The 25,114-nt window shown below is 37.1% G+C and overlaps 1 protein-coding gene across 2 annotated transcripts in view; it reads left to right on the top strand.

Annotated features, from left to right (window-relative positions):
• Positions 1-25,114, top strand: part of ipo13b (importin 13b) — a 124,863-nt gene that overhangs the window by 44,790 nt on the left and 54,959 nt on the right. For both annotated transcript variants that reach the window (XM_073062987.1, XM_073062986.1), the window contains exons 5-10: positions 1,584-1,750; positions 6,294-6,414; positions 6,578-6,725; positions 7,868-8,049; positions 8,855-8,881; positions 11,334-11,468. In XM_073062987.1, coding sequence (XP_072919088.1) covers positions 1,584-1,750; positions 6,294-6,414; positions 6,578-6,725; positions 7,868-8,049; positions 8,855-8,881; positions 11,334-11,468 — 780 coding nt within the window. The remainder of the gene's footprint in view (positions 1-1,583; positions 1,751-6,293; positions 6,415-6,577; positions 6,726-7,867; positions 8,050-8,854; positions 8,882-11,333; positions 11,469-25,114) is intronic.

Below are 25,114 nucleotides of genomic sequence, written 5' to 3'. Positions count from 1 at the left end.
TTCCATTGGTAGGTGAGACTAGGACTAGGGGACATAGCCTCTAGATTCTGGGGAGTAAATTTAGGATGGAGATGAGGAGGAACTGCTTTTCCCAGAGAGTGCAGAATAGTGGAATTCTCTGCTCAATGAAGCAGTGGAGGCTACCTCAGTAAATATATTTAAGATAAGGTTGGATAGATTTTTGCATAGTCGTGGAATTTAGAGTTATGTGGAAAAGACAGGTGTGTGGAGATGAGTCCATGGCCAGATCAGCCATAATCTTAATGAATGGCAAAGCAGGCTCAATAGGCCAGGTGGCCTACTCCCATTCCTATTTCTTATGTTCTTATGTAACCACTGATGTCAGGCTAACTGGTCTATAATTTCTTCTCTGCTGCCTCCTTCCTCCTTTCTTAAAGAGTGGGGTGACATTTGCAATTTTCCAGTCTTCTGGCACCATACCAGAGTCCAATGATTTTTGAAAGATCATTAATAATGCCTCCACAATCTCTACTGCCTCCTCTTTCAGATCCCTAGGGTGCAGTTCATCTGGTCTGGGAACTTGTGTATCCTTAGGTCTTTCAGCTTTTTGAGCACCTTCTCCCTTGTAATAGTAACTGCATTCACTTCTTTTCCCTCATACCCTTCAACATCTGGCACACTGCTAGTGTCTTCCACAGTGAAGACTGATGCAAAATACTCGTTTAGTTCATCTGACATCTCCTTGTCCCCCACCATTATTTCTCTGGCCTCATTTTCTAGCGATCCATTATCCACCCTTATCTCTTGTTTATGTTTTACATACTTGAAAAAGCTTTTTACTATCCACTTTGATATTGTTTGCTAGTTTGCTTTCATATTTCATCTTATCTGTACTTTTTAGTTGCTCTGTGCAGGGTTTTAAAAGCTTCCCAATCCTCTGTCTTCCCACAAGTTTTTGCTTTGTTGTATGTCTTCTCTTTTGGAAGGAAGTATGGGGGAGGGGAATATCAGAGGTAAGTTTTTTACACAGAGTGATGAGTGCATGGAATGTTCTGTCAGGGGTGATGTTAGAGACTGCTGTGTTAGGGGCATTTAAGAAACTAGGCATTTAGACACTAGGAAAAACACCTACATTTAACTTCCACTCTATTAGGCTATTCCTCAGCCTAATAGAGTGGAACTCCATCATTGCAATCTGACAGGGAAATAATGATTTTTTGTTTAATTTTATGTTTCTAGAAACTCCTATCCTCTAGAGCTAAAAGACACTTTTTGGTACAAATTTGATTGTTTCCAAACACCGTTGACTGCGTAGAAAGTAACTGAGATGAAAAAGAGAATGAAAGTTTACTTTGATCTGTTTTTAAAATTAGAACTACTTAGCTGTTTGTATGTCAGAAGTGTAATTCTCAACAAAAATCATTAGTTTCTGAAATTATTTCCCCTTGCATTTATTTTAAATGAATGAATTACAATTTCAGATGTGTACTAATTATCCTTGAAAAGCGAAGGGGAACCTGCATGTTGTGCTGAAGATTCATTAGCATTGTTCCATTTCATTCCAATTCATACGTTTTAGAAGTTATTAATTAATGTATATCTTTTTCTTGTCTGTCTTGTAGGATGATATAATGTCATTTGAAGCTGAGAAGCAGGTTGTATATCTACAAGTTTATCGTCCTGTTTACTTTCAGTTAGTTGATGTTCTGCTCCACAAAGCTCAGTTCCCTTCAGATGAAGAATATTCCTCTTGGTCGTCCGATGAAAAAGAACAATTTAGAATATACAGGTAAGAAAATAATGCTCCACAGGAAAAATATTTAGGTGTTTACAGTCCAGTAAGCGTCTTGTTCTTTTTTTCTGCTTGTTAATTGTTGAAACTTGATATTGAATAGATGATAATGACACTTTACAGATTATTAATCACATGCAGTTTATTTTGTCACTTTGCTCAAAGGAAGGAACTGTGCCCAATTCTACACTACAGGAAGGGCATGGAAACCATAGCAAGGGTGCAGAGGAGATTTACAAGGATATTGCCTGTATTGGGGAGCATGTCTTATGAGAATAGGTTGAGTGAACTCAGCCTGTTCTCCTTGGAGCGACAGAGGATGAGAGGTGACCTGATTGAGCTGTATAAGATGATGAGAGGCATTGATCGTGTGGATAATCAGAGACTCTTCCTCGGGGCTGAAATGGCTAGCACAAGAGGGCATAGTTTTAAGGTGCTTGGAATTGGGTACAGAGGAGATGTCGGGTAAGTTTTTTACGCAGAGAGTGGTGAGTGCGTGGAATGGGCTGCTGGCAGCAGTGGTGGAGGCGGAAACAATAGGGTCTTTTAAGGGACTCCTGGATGGATACACGGAGCTTAGAAAAATAGAGGGCTATGGATAAGCCGAGGTAACTCTAAGGTAGGGACATGTTCGGCACAGCTTTGTGAGCTGCAGGACCTGTATTGTGCTGTAGGTTTTCTGTGTTTCTATGTTTTTGCAGCTGGCTGTTTTGCTCTATACTTATGATTTTGCGAATTCCCGAATTCACCCTTATAATGAGGTGGTAGTTTCTATGTATTCTTTCAAGGGCACAATATAATTTAGTCTTGAACAGAGGACAGATTTTTAGTTTCTCTTTATAAATAACTTGCAATGTTCACCATTCACTTGGTAGATATAGAATGCAGTGTGATTTAGAACTCCATTCTAAGTGGACTAATTGTATTTGGAGGGTTGATCATTCTAGTGAATGCTATAATTGGAGTTATCACAAGGATAGGGAAGAGATTTTTCACATTTTGCACTTCTGGACAACATGGGTTAACCCCACTCCCCCTCCCCCCCGACACACTCCGCTTCCCACACTGATCACTCCCTCTGCGATTCCCTTGTCCAGTCGTCCCTCTCCACTAATCACCCTCTTGGCACTGGAAATGGAAGAAGTGTTACATCTGCCCATCCATCTCTCTCAACTCCATTGCTTTTACAACTTTAATGCTGTACCAAAATAAATATAAAGTTATTGCCAGAGAACTATTATTGCCAGTTATTGCCATTGTCTTATGAAGAGAATTTAAACTGATACACTCAGCTTTCTGAGCTGGATTTAACCCCATGATATTATTTGAGGAGCAGATACTTTAACTGAAATATTGCTCAATAAACATTGCAAGATTATCTTGTCAGTTATCTCTTGTGTGCTATTTATCTATGATGTTTATGTTACAACAAAAATTACATTCTGATACCAATTCTTTGACTTAAAGAGCTTTTGTCCTGTTAGGATATCAGCATTATTCAAACATTTATAAATCCCTAAACTCAGAGTTACTGAAACACTGTTCAATCACTTAAGTTCAAAGTAAATGTATTATCAAAGTAAATATACAACCCTGAGATACGTTTCTTTGCAGGCATACTCTTTAAATCCATGATAGAGTAATAACTATAATAGAATCAATGAAAAACTTCACCAATTTGGGCATTCAACCAATGTGCAAAAGACAACAAATTGTGCAAATACAAAAAGAAAAAGAGTAATATAATAATAATAATAATAATAATAATAATAATACATATCAAGACCATGAGATGAAGAGTCCTTGAAATTGAGTCCATAGTTTGTGGAAACATATTTCAATGATGGGATAAGTGGAATTGAGTGAAGTTATTCCCTTTAGTTTAAAGGGCTAATAACTATACTTGAATCTGGTGGTGTGAGTCCTGAGGATTCTGTACCACCTTCTTAATTGCAGTAGTGAGAAGAGAGCATGACCTGGGTGGTGGGGGTCCCTGATGGTGGATGCTGCTTTCCTGCAACAATTTCCTGTAGATGTACTCAATGGTGGGGAGAGCTTTATCTGTGATGGACGGGGCTGTATCCACTACTTATTGTAGGATTTTCTGTTTTATGAGTATTGGTGTTTCCATACCAGGCTGTGATGCAACTAGTCAATATACTGTCCACCACACATCTGTAGAAGTTTGTCTGAATTTTAGATGTCATGCTGAATCTTTGCAAACTCCTAGGGAAGTAGAGGTGCTACCGTACTTTCTTCATAATTGCGCTTGCATGCTGGGCCCAGGTCAGGATCCCCGAAATAATGATACTGAGGAATTTAAATTTGCTGACCCACTCCACCTCTGATCTTCCATTGAGGACTGGACCATGGACCTCTGGTTTCCTCCTCCTGAGTCAATAATCAGCTCTTTGGCCTTGCTGACACTGAGTAAGAGGTTGTTGTTGTGACAGCACTTGGCCAGATTTTCAGTCTCCCTCCTTTATACTGGTTCATCAACACCTTTGACTCGGTTTGCGACAGTGGTATCATTAGTTAATGTGGCATTGAAGCTGTGCTTAACCACACAGTCACAAGTGTAAAGCAAGTAGAGTTGGGCTAAGCACACAGTCTTGTGGTGGCTTCTGTGTTGATAGAGATTGTGGAGCAGATGTTGCCAATCTGAACTGACTGTGGTCTGCAAGTGTGGAAATCGAGGATCTGATTGCACAAGGAGGTATTGAAGCCAATGTCTTAAAGCTTATTGATTAGTTTTGAGAGGGTGATGGTGTTGAATGCCGAGCTGTAGTTGGCAAAGAGCATCCTGATGTATGCATCTTCACTGTCATGATATTCCAGGGTTGAGTGAAGAGCCAATGATTTAGCACCTCCTGGGACCTGTTGTGCCGGTAAGCAAATTGAAGCAGATCCAAGTGGTTTCTCAGGCAGGAGTTGATATGTTTCATCACTGACCTCTCAGAACACATCATCACAGAGGATGTAAGTGCTACTGGACGATAGTCTTGAGTTAGGTTACCATGTTCTTCTTAATCACTGGTATAAGTGAAGTCTGAAGCAGGCGGATACCTCAGACTGCGGAAGCGAGAGCTTAAAGAACTCAGTGAACACTCCAGCCAGTGATCAGCACAGATCTTTAATACTTTGCTAGTTACCTAGTCTGGGCTGGATGCTTTTTGTTGTTCTACCCTCTTGAAGGTTGCTTGTAGAAAGTATTGAGCTCATCTGGAAGTAAAACCCTGTGGTTGCCTAGGTCGCTTGATTTTACTTTATAAGAGGTGATAGCATTCAAGTCCAGCCACAACTGTTCAACATCCTCCTTTGATTCAAGTTCAGTCTGGAATTGCCACCTTGTACATGAGATGGTTTTCTGGAGATCGTGCCTGGACCTTTTGTAACTTTCTTGGTCACCTGACTTTGATGCCTTTGATCTGGCCATCAGCAGATTGCAGATCTCATAGTTCACCCAGGGCTTCTGGTTGGGAAGAGTCTGAATGATTTTGTAGGGCCATAGTCGTCTAAACTATTTTAATAAAGTCTATGACAACTGTGTATTCATTCAGATCTACAGATTTGAACATGGCCCAATCCACTGACTCAAAACAATCCCGTAGCCACTCTTCTGCCTCCTGCAACCACTTCTTTGTTGTCCTAATCTCTGCAGCTTTGTTCTTTAGCTTCTGCCTGTACGCAGGGAGGAGAAGGATAGCCACATGATCAGATTTACTGAAATGCACTGTGGGCATAGAACAGTAAATAGTATGATGGTGGTCTAGTGTGTTGGGACCTCTGGTGCTGCAGGTTATGTGTTGATGCTAATTGGGCAGGGATTTCTTCAAACAAGCCTGGTTAAAGTCCCTGACTGTGATTTGAAATGAGTCAGGATGGACTGTTTCTTGTTTGGAGACAGCATCATCAGGTATCTCAAGTGCTTGATTGTAATATAAACTGCGGTGAGGATTATGGAGGAGAACTCCCTAGGTAAATAGAACGGACAGCATTTAATCATTAGGCGTTTCAGGTCAGGGGAACATGAGTTTGACAAAACTGCCACATTGGAGCACAACCTAGAGTTTATCATGAAACACAAACCTTCACCTATTGCCTTTTCCAAATCAGCAGTTCAGTTCATCCTGTGAATTGAGAAGCTTTTGGGTGTGATTGCTGTATAGTTAAAATTTAATAGAAATTTAGATTCCTGGCAAATCTTCAGGTTTGTTTACAAAATGGAGTAGAGATTGTGGATTAGCCATGATGTTATTAAATGGTAGAATTGTGTCTAGTGGTACCTTTGGCATTATCCTGCTTCTATTGTGGAATCTTCAGTTCCTTCATTATAGCTTCTTCCATTGTGGATTATGCACCTGTAAATAGTGGTATATAAATGCTCCATTTCATTTGATGAAACAAAGAATTCTGATACTCTTTAAGTGTTAAAGGGGTGAATTTTCAATTGTATGTTTTAAATGTTTGAGTAATTTTGATGTAAATACATTTATAATTTTGCTTAATTATTTTAACAAATTGTATCTGTTCTTGGCAGAGTTGATATCTCTGACACTCTGATGTATGTATACGAAATGCTGGGAGCTGAACTGCTAAGTAATCTGTATGATAAATTAGGAAGACTTTTAACTAACTCTGAGCAACCAACATCATGGCAGGTGAATACAAGTTTGTTGTACTACAACTAATGATTTATTTATGTTCAATTTATTGTAAATATAATTTTAATCTTCATTTTAGAAGTAATTATATCCTCATTAATTTATAAATGCAGAAATTCTGGACTTGATGTATTGTAACACTTTTCTCCTCTCTGTTTAGCACATTGAAGCCTGTTTGTATGGGTTTCAATCCATTGCAGAAACCAATGATGTCAACTATTCTGACGTAATTCCAGGATTGATTGGTCTTATCCCACGGATAAACATCAGCAATGTGCAGTTAGCTGACACAGTAATGTTTACAATAGGTATGCATTATAACTTCTGAGTATATTTATTAATGAGGCAGCTATTCCTAATAACTATGGTTTGCTTGCTCTTGGTCTGATAACCTCATAGTAATATTTATACAGCACAGAAACAGTCTTTTCAGCCTATCATACCGATGCTGATCATTAAGTGTCTTTGTACACTAATCCCATTTATCAGCACTAGCTTTTAGCCATCTGTGTTAGTGACTCAAATCCTCATGTTGATATTTTATTGAAGTTGAGAGTACACACCTCCACCACCACTCATTCAGGCAGTGCTTTCCAGGGCCCAGCCATCTTCAGGGTAACCACATGCTGCTTTCACCACCTTATCTACCACTTTAAACATCCATGAATTTGTACACTGAGGTCCCTCTGTTCTTCAAAATTGCCTTAGGTTCTGCCATTCATTTTGCGTGGCCTATCCTTATTCTTTATATCCAAGTGCACAGTCTTGTATTGATCAGGATTAAATTCCAATTGCTATTACTCTGCACATTATATCAACTGATAATACTCCTTTTGGATGAGGGGTTCAGAAACAGGTTCTTTGGCCCATCATTTGCTAGTCAGGACAGATTTCAGGTATTGTATCATCCACTTGGGCAATATGTTTAAATTCCATTTGCTCCCTGCATGAAAAGCTTCTTCCTCAAATCCCTTTTAATTCTCTTTTGATCCCTCTGACCCTAGTTTTGTGCCCTTTAGATTTTGCCATCCATGTTTTGAGGGGAAAATCTTTCCACTTACCAAAGGGGTAATCCCTGGCTAATATTTATATTTCCATTAAAACCACGTAAAGCAGATTATCCTGAAATATGAATTTCTTTCTCATAAACACTGCTATCCAGAGTATTTCTAGTATTCTCTTTTTAAATTTCCTGTCAGCAGCAGCTGTTCTATTATTATTCTGTAATATGTTGATTTTTGTCGGCGCTGGCTGCATGCAAACTGCATGCTAAGTCACTTGAATTACAATCACTTGGTAACTTGCAGCAAAATAAAATCAGATACCTAGAGCTCTCTCAGACCATTTGTACTTAAAATATGGAAATTCATATTCTTTTGATGATTGCTGTGATTGTCATTGCAGTTTGAGTGCCCTTTTTGTTCTAAATCTATTCTAATTTCTATTGTAGGTGCACTAGCCGAATGGCTGGCTGACCACCCTGTGATGATCAACAGTGTATTACCACTGGTACTGCATGCTTTGGGCAACCCAGAGCTTTCCATATCCAGTGTTTCCACACTGAAAAAGATCTGTAGAGAATGCAAGTATGACCTACCTCCCTATGCTGCTAATATTGTGGCTGTTTCTCAGGTAATGATCACTGACACTTATTAACTATACTTGCAGTAGTGAGTAATTGTATCTCCTTACATTTAGGAGACCGAACTAAAAGTTTTGCTGATACTTTAGAAATAATGAGCAGTATACTTTAGTTATTATAGAAAATTTAATTTCTCAGTTATGAGTACATATTGTGAATAATATCACTTATTTAGAAAAATATTTTTTTAAAGTTACTGATAAAATAGTTGATGATATTTTGTGTCTGAGGATGAAAATTAATTGAGAGGTACAACATGTTTGTATGGAAAAGGGTTCTTGTAAAAGTCCTTTATTAACAATGGTCAAATGGGTTTTTCTCTGGATGGATTTTGCATATTATGCTCATTGATAAAGAGAAATTTGGACATGCAGTGATCTTAGATTTGCAGTGCGAGCACAGATTATTCTAATGATAAGGTCGAGGTGCACTTTGATGTATTTTTAATCTGACATTCCTGTTATATTACAAACTGAAATAAATAAGTACAGAATTGGAAACAAGTAAAAGTTGACTATATGCTGTTGAAAGTTGTATTTGAAATTCAGTTTTGGAGAAGTTGAAGTTTTACTGAAATAGATTAAATGAGTATAATTTTTTTGTGAACAGTTCATATCCATTTCCCACCTTAACATCTTTAACAGTAAAATTAAATAATGAAATATTTTTATTTAATTGAATTGAAATTTTCATGAGACTTATCAGGGTTGAGGTTAAAGGATAGGTAGTTGTTGTGTAGAGTGTTGTAATTTAACAGATGATAATTGGTATTTTCTGTTTTGTTGTTTTCCACAGGAAGTTTTAATGAAACAAATTCATAAGGTCAGTTGATTAAAATTTATTGATATTAAAACAAATATATCAATGAAGTACTTGTATTCACATCTATAAAAAATATTTTTTCACTCTTTATAAAACTAGTACTGAACTGCTTCAAATTTTAATTGGAATTGCCTTAAACATCTGCACTACATATATAGACCATAAGACATTGGAGTGGAATTTGGCTGTTCGGTCCATTGGCTTTGCCCTGCCATTCAATAATGGATAGTTTTTTTCAACTTCATTCTCTGCATCTTCCCTGTAACCCTTAACCCCCTTACCAATTACAAACCTGTCAATCATTTGCCTTAAATATCATACCAGAGGATCTGTTCTGGGATTAGCATGTAAGTGCCAAAATAAAGAAGGCACGGCAGCACCTCTACTTTCTTAGAAGTTTGCTCAGATTTGACATGTCATCTAAAAATTTGGCAAACTTCTGTTGTTGCACAATGAAGAGTGTCCTGATTGCTTGCCTCACTACCCATTAAGGAAACACCACTACCCAAGAATGGGAAGGTCTTCTAAAAGTGGTGAATACAGCATAGTCCATCACAGGCAAAGCCCTCCCCATCACTGAGCACATCTACAAGGTGCGCTGCCACAAGAAAGTAGCATTCATCATCTATTCCTTCCACCATTCTGCCCATGCTCTAACATCGGGAAGGAAGTACAAGGGCCTTAAGTGCCACACCACCAGATTCAGGAACAGTTATTACCCTTCAACCATCAGGATCCTGAGCCAGCATGGTAACTTCAGTCACCTCAACTCTGAAATGCTTCCACATCTTATGGATTCATAGCACAATCTATGGACATGCTTTCAAGACTCTACAACTCTTGTTCTCAGCATTATTTTATCTATCTATCTATCTACTCTTTCTACGTATCTTTGTGTATCTGTAGTCTTTTTGCACGTTGGTTGTCAGTCTTTGTGTGTGGTTTTGTATTGATTCTATTGTACTTCTCTGTTCTATTGTGAATGCCTGCAAGAAAATGAATCACAAGGTAATATATAGTGACATATGTACTTTGATCATTTGCTTTGAACTTTGAACTCAATGACTTATCCACTACAACACTCTATGGGGAAGAATTCCACAGATTCACAACCTACTGGATGAAGAAATTCTTCCTCATCTCAATTTAAAAGGGATAGTTCTTTATTCTATGGAATTCTTTATTCTTTATTTCCCCTCAGATCCTAGACTCTCCTACTATTGGAAATGTACCTTTATATGGATTCTAACTTTTGTATATAATTAATCTTAGTGCAAAAAAAGTGTAAAGTTTATCCTTTTACAACGTAAATAATGCCACTGGATGTGGAATGAGTTGTTAGAAATTGCATAAGATATAGAGTAAGATTCTATCTGCAAGTGTATTTTGGTCACTGTTGCTGATGTATAAAAAATGAATGACAATATAATTTCAGTAAGATGCACACTGATTAGACTGTAGATACAACTGATAGAAAGGAAAAGAGTAATCTAAGTGAAAATGCTTTAGAAAGGAATACTGAAAATCACAAACACCTTATAAATGTTTAGTATGTGTTATTCAAAGCTCCCACAGGAACATAGGAACGTAAGAAATAAGGAATAAGCCATCTAACGCTTTGAGCCTGCTCCACCATTCAATAAGATCATGGCTGATCTGACCATGGACTCATCTCTACTTGCCTGCCTTTTCCCCATAACCCTTAATTTCCCTACTAGGCAAAAATCCATCCAGCATTGTCTTAAATATATATACACTGAGGATGTCTCCCCTGCTTCATTGGGCAGAAAATTCCACAGATTCACCACTCTGGGAAAAGCATCGTTCCTGCTTCTAACTTATCTATCCCTTTCATAATTTTATGTGTTTCTGTAAGATCTCCTCTCATTCTTCTGAATTCCAGTGAGTACAGCCCCATGTGAATCAATCTGTCCTATTAGTCTAACCCCCTCATCTCTGAAATCAACCTGGTGAACCTCCTCTGCACCACCTCCAAGGCCAGTATATTCTTCCTCAAGTAAGGAGACCAGAACTGCATGCAGTACTTCAGATGCAGCCTCACCAATACCCTGTATAATTTCAGCATAACCTCTCTGCCCTTAAATTCAATCCCTCTAGTAATGAAGGCCAAGATTCCATTTGCTTGCTGCACCTTCAAACCAACCTTTTGTGATTCAAGCACAAGCACTCCCAAGTCCTTCTGCACAGTTTCTGAAGTTTCAGAATGTGATTGTTTATGAACATTTATACATATTCCAAAATCCAGTAGGGTTGCCCAGATTATATAACGTTATTTCTTGTCCAATTTTTACAGGTCTTGTTCTGATGTTTTTTGTTTTAAAACAATTTTCTTTTCTTTGGTGTTGCAAAAATGTGATTAATTTTGATTACTTCTGTTTTCAAATATAAAAGATTTATTTTCACCTAAGCTTTTTTTCCCTCTTTATTTTAGACAAGTCAGTGTATGTGGCTGATGCAGGCACTGGGATTCCTGCTCTCTGCTCTTCAAGTGGAGGAAATCCTTAGGAACCTGCACTCCCTCATCAGCCCTTACATCCAGCAACTGGAGAAACTTGCTGAAGAGCCGGTATGTACAATGAAAAGCCAGCATCTTTACAAGATGCATATAATCCTGAAACCAAGATTTCAAGATTATATGCAACTATTTGAACTCCTTGTTCGTGTCATTCCTCCAGCAGTTTTATTTTCATCTTTGATCTTTTCTCTGTAGTAAGGTGTTTTATGCAGTTTCCTTACATCCTGAATCTCAAAACATTGCATCCTCTATGTCAATTTCTTTAATTCTAAGAATTATAAACACCATAGAAATACAAGGGCATGGATAAACAACTATTTGGCACAATATTCATTTGTATTCAAGCACATACATTAAAACGTTATTTGATTTTTAAAGTGTGCAATTAAATTTGACCGCAATTTAATTATTGGCACTGATTAAAATACTTGAATTCCCTGCACCAATATGTATGCAAATAATATTTCCTGAAAGTCAACACTTCCAATCTTAGCAAGCACTTTCAAAAGAATAAATAAATGGTTAATGTTTCCTGAAATATGATAAAATCAAAGGCAAGGAAAGCAGATTTAATCAGTTGAAACTCTCACAGTTAATGTTCAAGACCTCTCACTTGAGCAACCTACTGAATTTTAAGCATTTCTGCTATTTTTCTTGATCACAAATGTATGTGGCATATTATACCAAAGATTTATCCTTCATTAAAAATATCCTATCATTCTCATAAGGCTTCTTTGTAAGTTTTAATGTACTTCTATCTTTTTCTTTTGTATTATTTTCAGTATAATTTAATACATACCATTTAATTCTAAGTCATTTTTTTACTTCCTCCTCACATTATTTATCTTGCTGCTTGATTTTATTTTCATAGTTCAGCCATTTTTCATTGAGAAATAAGCCTAAATTGATTTCGCCATACCTTATCCAACACCTACCTAATTTTGGCACATGTACTTTATAAAGCCTGCAGGACTGTCTTTTTGATGTGATTTGCACAACACAGAGGACCATTGGATTCAAAAAATAAAAAAGAAGACGTGTTGAACATGTACAAATGCTGGTTAGCCACTAGAGTAATGTGTCCAGTTCTAGCTGCACACTTTAGAAAGAGTGCACAACCTTTTTACAAGAATATTGTCAGGAATACTTACTTTTACTTGGGCCCTTAGCTCCGAAGTGGAGCATAGGCCATTGATACCTTCCGTCTCCATCGTCCTTTGAGGTTGATGGTATGATTGGAGTTCATCAATGATTCTTGCAATCCATTGCATCCACTGTACAGGGCTTTGGCCTTTGCAGCTTCACCACAGCTCTTTTCCGTCTCTCATGATGGGGATGTAGGGTTGGTCTTTTGAGAGGCTTTTTTAGGAATGAGCATCTATAAAGATGGGGGAGTTGGGATTGATGTCTTGGAGCGTAGAAAACCTTTGAAAAGACTTAGTAAAGAATGTACAAGTTTGTGATTGGTGTAGATCTGGTAAATAAAGGGAAGCTATTCTCAATGGTTAATTGTGTAGTGGCACGTAAGGGAAAACTTTTCTGAGGAATGGTTAGGAACTAAAATTCAGTATGTGTAAAGGTAGTGGAAATGCAATCAGTTAATGCTTCAAAAGGGAGTTGATTAGTGTGATGAGACAGATGGGAAGCTGGAATTTCTAATACCCAAAATTGGGTATTAACAGTTAGATATCTGAAATAAAAACTGATTAAAATCTGGGAATGCTCAGCTGAACTGATGAAAGGACCTCTTAAGTATATTCAGCATTCCAGCATTTTTGAGACTGATGGGAATGCTCTTCTAGTAGCTGACATGGACCTAATGGGATAAATCATGGTGATCACATAAGAAAACTGTGCCCTATTCATTATACTACACTACCATGCTGCCCCAAATGATTTAATTTATTTTTTACTTGAATGTACTACATGGGCTGGAAAGGCCTGTTCTGTGCTGTATTTCTAAATCCAAAAAAATTTTGGGATGACACAGTAGTGTAGTGGTTAGCCCTAAGTTTTACAGTATCAGTGACTCGGCTTCAATTCCCACTGCTGTCTGTTAGGAGTTTGTATGTTCTCCCCATGACAATGTGGGTTTCCTCCCACAATCCGGTTAGTTGGTGAATTGGTCATTGTAAATTGTCCTGTGATTAGGCTAGGGTTGTTGGGTGGCACAGCTCAAAGGGCCAGAAGGACCTATTCTGCACTGTATCTCCATAAATGAACAAAACATTTTTAAATCCTTAATGCCTCATCAGTATTACTATTTGAATTATGTTTCCCAGTATTTTGTCAGTTCAGACATTAAAATTCAAAAGTCTTGTTGCTGCTTTTTGATCCTCATCTGTGTTTCTCATTAATTCCACTTTTCAAGTTGTTGTATTTTATCGACAGAAGAGAGCCAGGTATTGCATAATTGTATAAATGTTGATTATCTGCCAGTCCCTATTCTTTCTTTTCCCACATCCTTTTTAAAATTGGATATCTTCATCACTTCTTAGAAGACTGGTAATAAATTTTACCTTCGGTGCTGATTGTAGTGTCCAAATAAGCCAATGTGATTTAAAAAAAAATTAACTCCTTATTCCTTTTTGATCTCTATGCAGACTTTAAGGATTTTGCAATATTTTGTATTTTATCAATCTTAAATTTATCCTCTGCAATTTCTTTTCAATTTCCTTTGCTCCCTGTTATAATCGAAAGTCTGGCAAGCTTGTATTTAGTTTTAAATATAAAACTGTTTATATAGATGAGACATAAAAACTCTTTTCTTTAGCCAAGTGAAATCATATGTCAGGTGACCCATGATTCAGATTTTTAATAAAGCTAGATTCACGTATGATTTCTTTTTTGCAGCTTATAGCTTATAATGGAGTATTCCACATAGACGTGCAAGATATCTTACAAGTTCTTGCAGTTGGCACCCTAAAATTCTCCAGTCCACTTACAAAGTCACAGAACATTTTTAATGTTATCAAAAATAAATTTGTCTCCCTGTCTTTCCTTTCTATGTTCATGCTCTTTGTTTTATTAAAAGCCATAATTAATATAATACTTTAAAGTAGTGGCTTTTAAAGTGGGGATTTGTGACTGGGTATATAGATCAAAATCCACTAAATAGGCTTGGAAAAGATCAGTAATATGTGGCGCAAAGAGTACAAATAATAAGCAGGAGCAATGTGCAAGGGAGAGCAAAGAAAAAGCGAGGTTGGGGAACTACATACCCTGTGTAAAACTTGGTTGTGCTCAATACACAACAATAATGATATGTGATATTGAAATAAATATGAAGGGTAATTTTTTTTAATAACACTGCCTTTTAAGGTTTAACCAAAGTGGTTTTGTTGCATCTTCAGTTAGATTTATAGTTGATTGTTTATTGTTATTGAATGATGTTGGTTATTGAGTGACACTGGAAAAATTATAACTAGTTCTTTGAGTAAGTTTACTTATATTCATTGTTAATTGACTATTGTACTGGTCATACTGTTTTTTTAAACATGAGCCCTATATTTTCTTCTAATACTGTGGAGCTAAAAATATACTTTCATAAAAATATATAAATAAACTCACTGACTTTCTCCAAATTATTTCCAAATTATTCTAGGATGAGTATAATTAAGGTAGAATAATTTGCTAATTTTTAGTCTTGTTAGCTGCTTCAGAATTTATCCTATTGACTCTAAAATCTTCTAAGATATTAACAACTTAAAAATAGTGTGGCAAATAAGCAATATTCTAACCAATGAATATTCTGTCACAATGGTTATTACCTGAGTTAAAGCTTTGTATTTTTGGAAGCACCTTTAATGTAGTGCAGTGGCTTAAAATGATTCACTAAAGCATTCCTGAACAAACTTTGCACAGTCTTTGTGAAGAGATTGGCTCTAAAATAAATCTTGCAGGAAGAAAAGCCGAAGGAGATGTGGTGAATTTTGTTTGGTTTTGGGCTGACGTTGGAAGGAGTTACTGACATTTAAAGTCCGAGAAGTTTTAAGACGCAGCAACTAATGGCGGAGTGATTAAAGTGATGAATGCTTAAGATTTTGAAATTGGATAAGTACAAATATCTTTGGAAGAGATCTTTATAAAGCCACCTTCAATTTATAAAATCCAACTTGCTTAATATCTCCCTCCTAATGGATGAATATTAGTATTGGGATTAGCAGGATTTTCATTGCTCATCTCCCTAATTCATTTTGGTACATTTTTATACTCCTAAACTGTAGTTAATTCCTGTCTTCCAGGAGGTTTTGCTACATTACTTTTTAATTTTCATTTTAATTTTCTTATTTATCCATTTTGGTTTATTTGGATATCTATTTTGCAAATTTTCTCTTGCATTCTACAGAACTCTTGTGACCCATTGGTTTAATAAGCTAAAGTCTATGTAATCAGAAAATATAACAACAGTTTTTAAATTGGGGGAGAAAATGTTTTCACTGGCTGCTTTATCATTAACTGGAGGCCACAGAATTAAAATAAATTTTAACAGATTGGAGGGGAAGACAAGGATGATAAAAAATCTTAATGCATTTCCTGAAAGGATGCCAGTAGTGGATTTATTTGTATCTTTCAAAAGAACTCCAGTATGTAATTCAATGGGTAGGGTTACAAAGCTGTAGGGAAAAAATATGGGTAATTAATTGCATACTACTGGCAAGGGTAAAATGGCTGAGTATGCTCCTTGTGTATATGATTGACTGCAGTCAACTTGAGAACTTTTGTCCTCTTTTGACCCATAAAGAGCTCTGTTCTTTTAAAGGCTAGAACTTTCAAATCTCTTGGTATCTTTCCTTTCGATTAGTCCTGACGAAGGGTCTCGGCCCAAAACGTCGACAGCGCTTCTCCCTATTGATGCTGCCTGGCCTGCTGTGTTCCACCAGCATTTTGTGTGTGTTATTTCCAGATTGTTGCATTGAGTATTCATGGCCTCAAGTTTCATAGTCTGCTTGCTACCCTTTGTACTTTTGCATTGCAGTAGTGACTATGCTGTGTCTTGTGTTTTCCATTTGTTAAGTTGCTGTATCTTCCATTCATTCAGACCATTAGCAAAATAAATGACATTTATATTTAAGATGGTATTCCATTGTTGCTGTCTTGCAGTTCCTCCTTGCTATTATGCATACTCTGACCAACCTGGATGCATGGTTATCCTGTCTAACTTGCCAAACTGTTGAATGCTCTTCCTCTACTTAATTTCATTTTCTGCAGGCTTCAAGTCATTTATGACTTTTAAAATTCTTCCTTAACAGAATATGGATTTTTATTTTATTTGTGATCCTTGGGTTTAAGTTCTAAACTATCAATTACTTGTCCATTTTGCCCACTAGAATTCTGCTTCTTTGTCTTATGGTCTAGAATTGAGTGAAAACTGAAGAAAATGGAAGGTAATATGAGAAATGTATGTGTGCTTCGAGGACCCGATCAAGTTGTATTTAGTAACTTTACAACCTCAAAGTGTCCTTTTAAATGTTCCGAAAAACATTATGCAGTTAAAATTAATTGCTACTACTTAAATTGCCTCCAAATTGAGGCTACTGTAAAATGAAGCTGAAATTCAAAAAGTGCACATATAATTGTTCATTTAAAATTTAGTCTCAAATGTTTTGTATGTCTCAAATATTTCATATTTTGCAATCAAATAACAGTGATTATTATCTAGAAAAATGCCCTAACTATTTTGTGGTAAATAGAATCAATCGAAATTGGTTAACTAATTTGCAGGACATTGGGGAAATAGGTTTTTTTGTAGTCAAACAGTGTCTTGAAATCTACAACTGGACATGCCTTTTAACATATCTCTGTAACAAACCAGCACTATCTTCTTTCTGGATTAAAGTATCAGGATGGATACACAAGTGAGACTGAAAGCTATATTTTGATTTAGCAGAAAATAGCCTATGCTGTATCAGTAGAGAGAATAGATAAGTTATGTCAGCTGTTGTGTGATCACAGTATGATTTTGTAGGCAGTTGCTTCTGTTTCAGATATGAAGTATTTTTTCCACAAGTGGTACATCCTAGATTTGGATACTGTGCAGGCAAAAATCCTTAATGTCATGACCGAGAGTTCTGTAATAGCGAATATGTTTTGTACATTGTTATTGATGCTATACTTAATATATGCATGAAACGTGATTGAAATTGTACTTGTATTTTCTGTGCATTATACCAGGGGTGGCCAACCTTTTACATTCCATGCGTCAATTTTTTCATACACGAGTTCAAATGCGCCATACAACTCATATACTCCCATTCAATTCTTGTAAAAATATGTTAATATAGACATATTTAGCATTTTTACATGATATATTGATTTAATATAAAAACAGGTAAACATTCCTTACCTTAATGAGACTTTTAACAAATATATTTTGTTTCCTTTTGATTTCTTAATCACATATTCTTTCTGTAACTCAGACCCAAGCACTAGCTTCAGTTTTACTTCTATTTCAGTCTGATGTTGTGTTTTATAGTGTCTGTTAAGATCATGTCTTCTATTATGTGAGAAAGTGTTTTCACAAGCAATGCACAATGGTTTTCCTGATGGACCCGCTTTAAATAAGAACTAATTTTCCCACTGTTCATTGAATTCACACTTACTATCACTTTCTGCTTTTCTTTTGCACTGTGATGGGTAACTGAATGTAAAAACAAGGCTTGATTTTCGAAGAAGTACAAAACTGCAAATGTTCACAAAGGACGAACAAAGCACAACTCCGTAGCACATGAGTGTCAATTGTAAACTGACTGGCAGAAACCTGCAATGCACCGCTGGTGCAGGCGCCTGGTGCCTCGGGATCAAACAAGTATCAAACGTGTATTGAACAGTTATGGAACGACTGCAGAACAGAAGTCCTTCTTTCCTAGTTTGACTCATTGAACATTTTTTTAAAATTGAAAACAGATTAATGTGAAAGAAGATAACATTCGTCAAAAGATGTGCACGAAATAATAAAATCGCTAAAAATAATTGCTAAGTTTTAGATTTATTCTCGGTAAAACCCATTTCTAGCTCTAAGCTACTTGAATTCCTGTTATAGATTTTTTTTCCTACAAATCGGTTTTTGGTTAATACTTCTTGCATAAGTAGGCTTACTTTTTTATTATCACTGGGGTGCAATGCGCCACTTCTAATCATCCAATGCGTCACTTTTGGTGCATGTGCCATTGGTTGGCTATCCCTGCATTAGACAGTTGGATGTATGGCTTATAACTTCACTCATCCCAACATTGAACTGACTCCATAATCTATAGACTCACTCTTAAGGACATTACAACTCATGTTCTCAATACTTATTGCTTATTTACTGTATTTATTATTGTATTTGTATCTTCACAGTTTGTTGTCTTTTACACATTGGTTGTTTGCCTGCCTTTGTCATGGACGGTTTTTCATTGACTCTTTTGTGTTTTTTTTATATCTACTGTGAGTGTCCACAAGGAAGTGAATATTCCCTTGATAATAAATTTACTTTCAACATAGTTCAACTGCTTTAAATACTTGATGTAAATTTATATCAGTAAGCCGTGCTGACTCTGCTTCTGGTAGGGTCTTTGTCTTATTTTCAATTCTGCTTATGAAAATTTAACCTTTGTTAAAGTATCTTGTCATGCAATTGCATACTTTCAAGTTCAAAAGAATATTTCTGCCAGTCAGCTTCAAGAAAGCTTGGTAGGCTCCAAACCTTTCAAATAATTTTAACTATTATGTTGCTCTAACACAGGTCACTCACTGATAAGTACCCAGCTAATAGAGTTTAATTGCATGTATCTTGTAACTGCACTGGTGAAATTTTGTTTTGATGTGCTGGGAAAATTAAAAAGAATTGCTACCCAGGGCTCCAGTGTCCTGGGTTCAGCCCTGACCTGTGCAATCTATGTGAAGTTTGCACTTTCTCCCTGTAACTGCATTGGTGTTCCAGTTTCCTCCCATGTGTCAATGGTCAGCACCATGTTGGTGGGCTAAAGAACCTGTTTCTGTAACTTGAGTTTAATTCTAGGTTCCCATTGAACCTGCAAACTGGATTTTGATCATCACTTTCTTGAAATCTGTTATTGTTATAATACTCACAGTAATTTCTGGTGTCAATTTGATTTAATTAATTTTCATAAATAACAAAGTAACTTGGATTGCATTTATTGTTGTTCATTTGTAGATGTGTATTTAGAAAATTATTTATTCACATTGCAAAATTAATTATGTTTGTTATTTAAGCCTTAAATTAATTGTGAGTGATTTTTGGATGTTTCTAGGCAAGTGTGCAGGAGGAGGTAGAAGAGATTATTGGCACTGTGGTGCTATTTTAATGTTCTATATTCATTTAGAGGAAATACTGACTCAACAATGAGTAAGTTTGAGTTCCAGTTTAATTGACATTCAAACAGTTACATGAATATGGCCAAATGAAAGAGTGTTCTTTTGGAGCCAAGGTGCAAAAACACAATACCAACAGTTAAATACAGCACATATAATTATGATAACAGAAAAACATAATTACAAGAAATAATAATATAGCCCGTCCCTGAGTATTATAGCTGTAGATGATTGTGCATGGATGTTGTCTTAGAGCCAAGTTTCTACAAGAGCAAGTAAATGTCGTAGATCGTTCTGTGACAGCTTTGGTATTCCTAGCATTGAGACAGTTCTGAGCTATTGTTGGTTGGATTTTCTGATGCACAGTGGGAAGTTGCTCCAGAATTTGATGCTAATACTCCCTAGAAACTGGGCATTCCAATACCAAAAGTTAAAGCACCATCACTCCAACTCACCACATTCATTTCCCGAGGGGCAGTGCTGGTGTGCTGAGGCCGTGGTTATTAATAGGCAGTGGAAGACCAACAGAATGGAAGATTCTCCAAATTCTGTATGTATTGTTGCCCTATAGAAGATTAGTGAGTGATAATTTGAATAAACTGTCAATTGCTCTTTTACAGTAAATGATATTGTTGCTGGCCCCACCGCATCTGTTAGAATCATAGGCTCCTGTACAATATAAACCAGATATCTATGCAAGATCTTCACAGAACCTCCCTTTCTGTACATTAACTGAATTGTGACATTGTTTGATTCAGTTATTAAGTTGTTTCATTCCACAGAAGAATGTTAAATTTGACACAAGGCTTTTGGTACAATGGTACATCTTCTGTGCATACTGATCCAAGGTAAATATATACACATTGTCCACTTAAGTTTAACAAAAGGGAGTGGAATTGCTTTAGGACAAGATTCATGTTTTGAAAGGGTATTAGGGGCAGAGTGTGTGCTCCAGTTGATATGCCCAAGACAGGGTAAAGATGCATCATTTTTAGTGTGAGCTGTTGCTGCTTACTGACATTTCAAAAGTTGCAGGCCTGACTTAAAATGTTAACTTTCGTTTGCCACTTGAAGACAAATTGCAAGTCTCAGGGTAAGTTAATGGGGAAAAAATTGGTGGCAAAATTTATCCCCTTTGACATCTGATAAAGTTGCTGGTGTTAATAGTAGTAGCTATTAAGGATATTCAGGAGCGGAGTTAGCCAGAGGCCTGGAAAGGTTCTGTGCTCAGCTGGGCATTGTGATTCTGATGGCAGTTGAACATGGACTAGGGAACCTGGCCTCCAAACCAGTTTAAATCTGAGGCAAATAAAACAAATAAATGAAAGAAAGTGGCTGCTAGGAGGGAGGTAGTAGATGCACCTTTTTATAATTATTAGTTGAAATGGCTTTCATTAATTTTAGTGCTTTTAAATTTTTTGAAAAAATTCACAAGGTTTCAATAACACTGATAATTTTGACAATTGGTGGCAGCTCCCTCCTGCTGTCAAAACCATCCTGTGACAGCAGCAAGCTGTCTGCTGGGTATGCCTTGGCCTCTGCTGAATAAACTGCAGTTCAAGACAGGGGCAAGGGGAAATCTTTTGCATTGCTGTATTATAAATTGTAAATGGTTGAAGACCCAGGATAATCCATGGGTCCTTCTAATAGTAATAATGTGCCAACCTTAAACTGATCCATTTCTATTCTTTCCTTTAGTATTACGTAAATGAATAGTTAGTTCTGTGCAAGGGAGAAATGCTTCAAGACTTGTCAGTTGTGGTATTGAGATCATAGGGAGTACCGGTTTGAAAGTTGGGGAGACCACAGGATCGTTAGGGAAAGTTGAGTCATAAAGTGATGGATGTTAGAATTAGGACCAGGGGAAATGTTGTTAGGAGATGGTGGGAGCCACAGTTGGGGTTAGACACTACTGACACTGGTTCCCAGAACCAGACCAAATCTACAAGGAGCTACTCAGACCCGACTCTACATGCCTGCCCCCTTGTCATTCACAGATCACACACATGCCTGTAAATAAGAGGGCATGTATGAAATTTATGAAAGTTGCACCCAGACATGCAATGCATACTATTGAATGTAACTATGGATGTCTGAGTTCCTAATGCATTGATGTATTTGTTCAACACGTGTTTGGTATATTGAGGAAGAAAGTCATTGTAATGTGGCACAACATAAACTTGAACTACTTTACCTTACTGTACAGACTGAGTTTCTAGGCCAAAGACTTTATGAATGCCTCTGATAAGGTATTAGATGGAGATTGAGTGCAGAAAAAGGAATGAGGAACTTTAGAAATTATAACAAAGTATTTATTGCCGTTTCAGAGTTAGGTGAGTTTTACAGTGTGGTTGAGAGGATTGGAGATAATTGCTTATCTGGCTGTGTTAGATGGAGTTACTTAGATGTAATGATGGCTCCAAAAATAAAAATAAAAATAGAGTAAGACTTGAGACCTGAATTATAGGGAAAGGTTGAATAGGTTAGGACTTAATTCCCTGAGGCATAGGAGAATAGGGGACATCTGTTGGAGGTATACAGAATTATGAGGGATATAAACAGAGTAAATACAAGCAGGCTTTTCACTGAGGTTGGGTGAGAATAGGACTCGAAACCTTAAGTTAAGGATGAAAAACAAAATATTAAGGGGAACCTGAGGTTGGATGCCAGTGGATAGGGTGGATGCACGTTTGATTTCAACATTTAAGAGAAATTTGGATAAGTACGTGGATAGTTGGGGTCTGGAGGGCTGTGGTCCAGTTGCAGGTTGATAGGACGAGGCAGAATAACAGCTTGGGATGGACTGTTTCTACATAGAAACATAGAAAACCTACAGCACAATACAGGCCCTTCATCCCACAATGCTGTGCTGAACATGCATTTACTTTAGAAATTACCTAAATTTCTCAGATTTTCTAAGCTCCATGTACCTATTGTATCCGCCTCCACCACCGACGCCGGCAGCCCATTCCACACACTCACCGCTCTCTGTAAAAAAACAAAAAAACTTACCCCTGACATCTCCTCTGAACCTACTTCCAAGGTCCTTAAAACTGTGCCCTCTTGTGTTAGCCATTTCAGCCCTGGGAAAAAGCCTCTGACTATCCACATGATCAATGCCTCTCATCATCTTACACACCTCTATCAGGTCACCTCTCATCCTCCGTCGCTCCAAGGAGAAAAGGCCAAATTCACTTAACCGATTCTCATAAGGCATGCTCCCCAATCCAGGCAATATCCTTGTAGATCTCCTCTGCACCCTTTCTATAGTTTCCACATCCTTCCTGTAGTGAGGTGACCAGAACTGAGCACAGTATTCCAAGTGGGGTCTGACCAGGGTGCTATATAGCTGCAACATTACCTCTTTGCTCCAAAACTCAATCCCATGGTTGATGAAGGCCAATGAACTGTATGCCTTCTTAACCACACAAACCACCTGTGCAGCAGTTTTGAGTGTCCTGTGAACTCTGACCCCAAGATCCCTCTGATCCTCCACACTGCCATGAGTATACCATTAATACTATATTCTGCCATCATATTTGACCTACCAAAATGAATCACCTCCCACTTATCTGGGTTGAACTCCATCTGCCACTTCTCTGCCCAGTTTTGCAATCTATTGATGTCCCGCTGTAACCTCTGACAGCCCTCCACACTATCCACAACAACCCCAACCTTTGTGTCATCAGCAAATTTACTAATCCATCCCTCCACTTCCTCATCCAGGTCATTTATAAAAATCACGAAGAGAAGGGGGAAGTACAGAACCCCGAGGCACACCACTGGTCACTGACCTCCATGCAGAGAATGACCCGTCTGTAACCACTCTTTGCCTTCTGTGGTCAGGCCAGTTCTGGATCCACAAAGCAAGGTCCCCTTGGATCCCATGCCTCCTTACTTTCTCAATTAAGCCTTGCATGGGGTACCTTACCAAATGTCTTGCTGAAATCCATTTACACTACATCTACTGCTCTACCATCAGCAATGTGTTTAGTCACATCTTCAAAAAATTTAATCAGGCTGGTAAGGCACAACCGGTCTTTGACAAAACGTACAAAAAAGCTGGATGAACTCAGCAGGTCGGGCAGCATCCATTGAAAGAAGCAGTCAGCGGATGCTGCCCGACCTGCTGAGTTCATCCAGCTTTTTTGTACGTCTTGATTTGACCACAGCATCTGCAGTGCACTTTGTGTTTACTGTCTTTGACAAAGCCAAACTGCTATTTTTTTGTAATCTATTTTTTTAATTGAAGTTCATCATCAAACAAAGATTTCCATAAAATGTATTTCAGATATCGTACATATATATATATATATATATATATATAGTCATATATGCCATAAATCTCCATATAATATTTATCTGAGGTATACACTTATAGAAAAGAGAGGAAAGAAAGAACAAGCGAAAGAAGAAAACTATGTACAAGTAGGGAGTGTTTTTTTTTTTACAACATATTCATTGATTTGTGAGGATAAAATCAGGCCCATGAGATGTTATGTAGTTAAACCATTTTTCCCAGTATGAATCAAATTGTTCCAACTTAAGATTAACAGATGCTATTATCTTCTCCATTTTGTAAATGTCCATTGTAATTTCCATCCATGCATTTAAGTTTGGGCTCTCCTTGATAACCATTTCCTAGTAAGAGTTTTTACCAGCCACCAGCAGTATATTCATTAAATATTTATCTCTTTTCAACCATTCTTGAGGAATGATTTCTATTTCTAATCATGTTATGCCTCTCCAAATGTTAATAAATCCTACCTCTCAGGATCTTCTCCATCAACTTACCAGCTAACCACTGTGGCTGTAGTTTCCTTTGACTCTAATTAGAAGAACAAAGGAAACTATAAAAACATTTCCATAACATGGTGAAATGTGATTTAAAAAGAATAATGTAAGGGGGATGTCAGATATCAAAAATAAAGCAGCATTTGAGTCGGTGCAACTAGGGAGAATATATTTAGAGTTTTAAAGACAACACCTCCTCTTGATGAGACTATATAAAACACTAATAGAATTGTAGTTTTTTATTGCTTCCAGTGATATAGTGGAATTATTGAATATTCTAATAGTCTCCATAGCAGGACAGATGTTAGGAAGGGTATAACATAATAGGATGTTTGATAAAGTTTTTTTTAAAAACCCATAAGAATAAAAAGAATCTTCTTTTATTCATTGATGCAGATTATGGGGTGATTTAGAGATTTGATAGAAATTATGCAACCATCAGACCAACAGATAAAAGTAGACCACTTCTAGTGATTGGAAAGCATCAAGAAAGCAATGTGAGACTGGAATTCACAGCCATGTTTAAGGGGTGAGGAAGAGAATTGATGTTCATGGTTAGTTTGGATAGTGTTCTAGGTTGAAGGGAC

The sequence above is a fragment of the Hemitrygon akajei genome, chromosome 12 (assembly GCF_048418815.1).
Source record: "Hemitrygon akajei chromosome 12, sHemAka1.3, whole genome shotgun sequence".
NCBI lineage: Eukaryota > Metazoa > Chordata > Chondrichthyes > Myliobatiformes > Dasyatidae > Hemitrygon > Hemitrygon akajei.
Note: the sequence above shows the minus strand (reverse complement) of the source record. Positions and strands in the feature narration are given on the sequence as shown.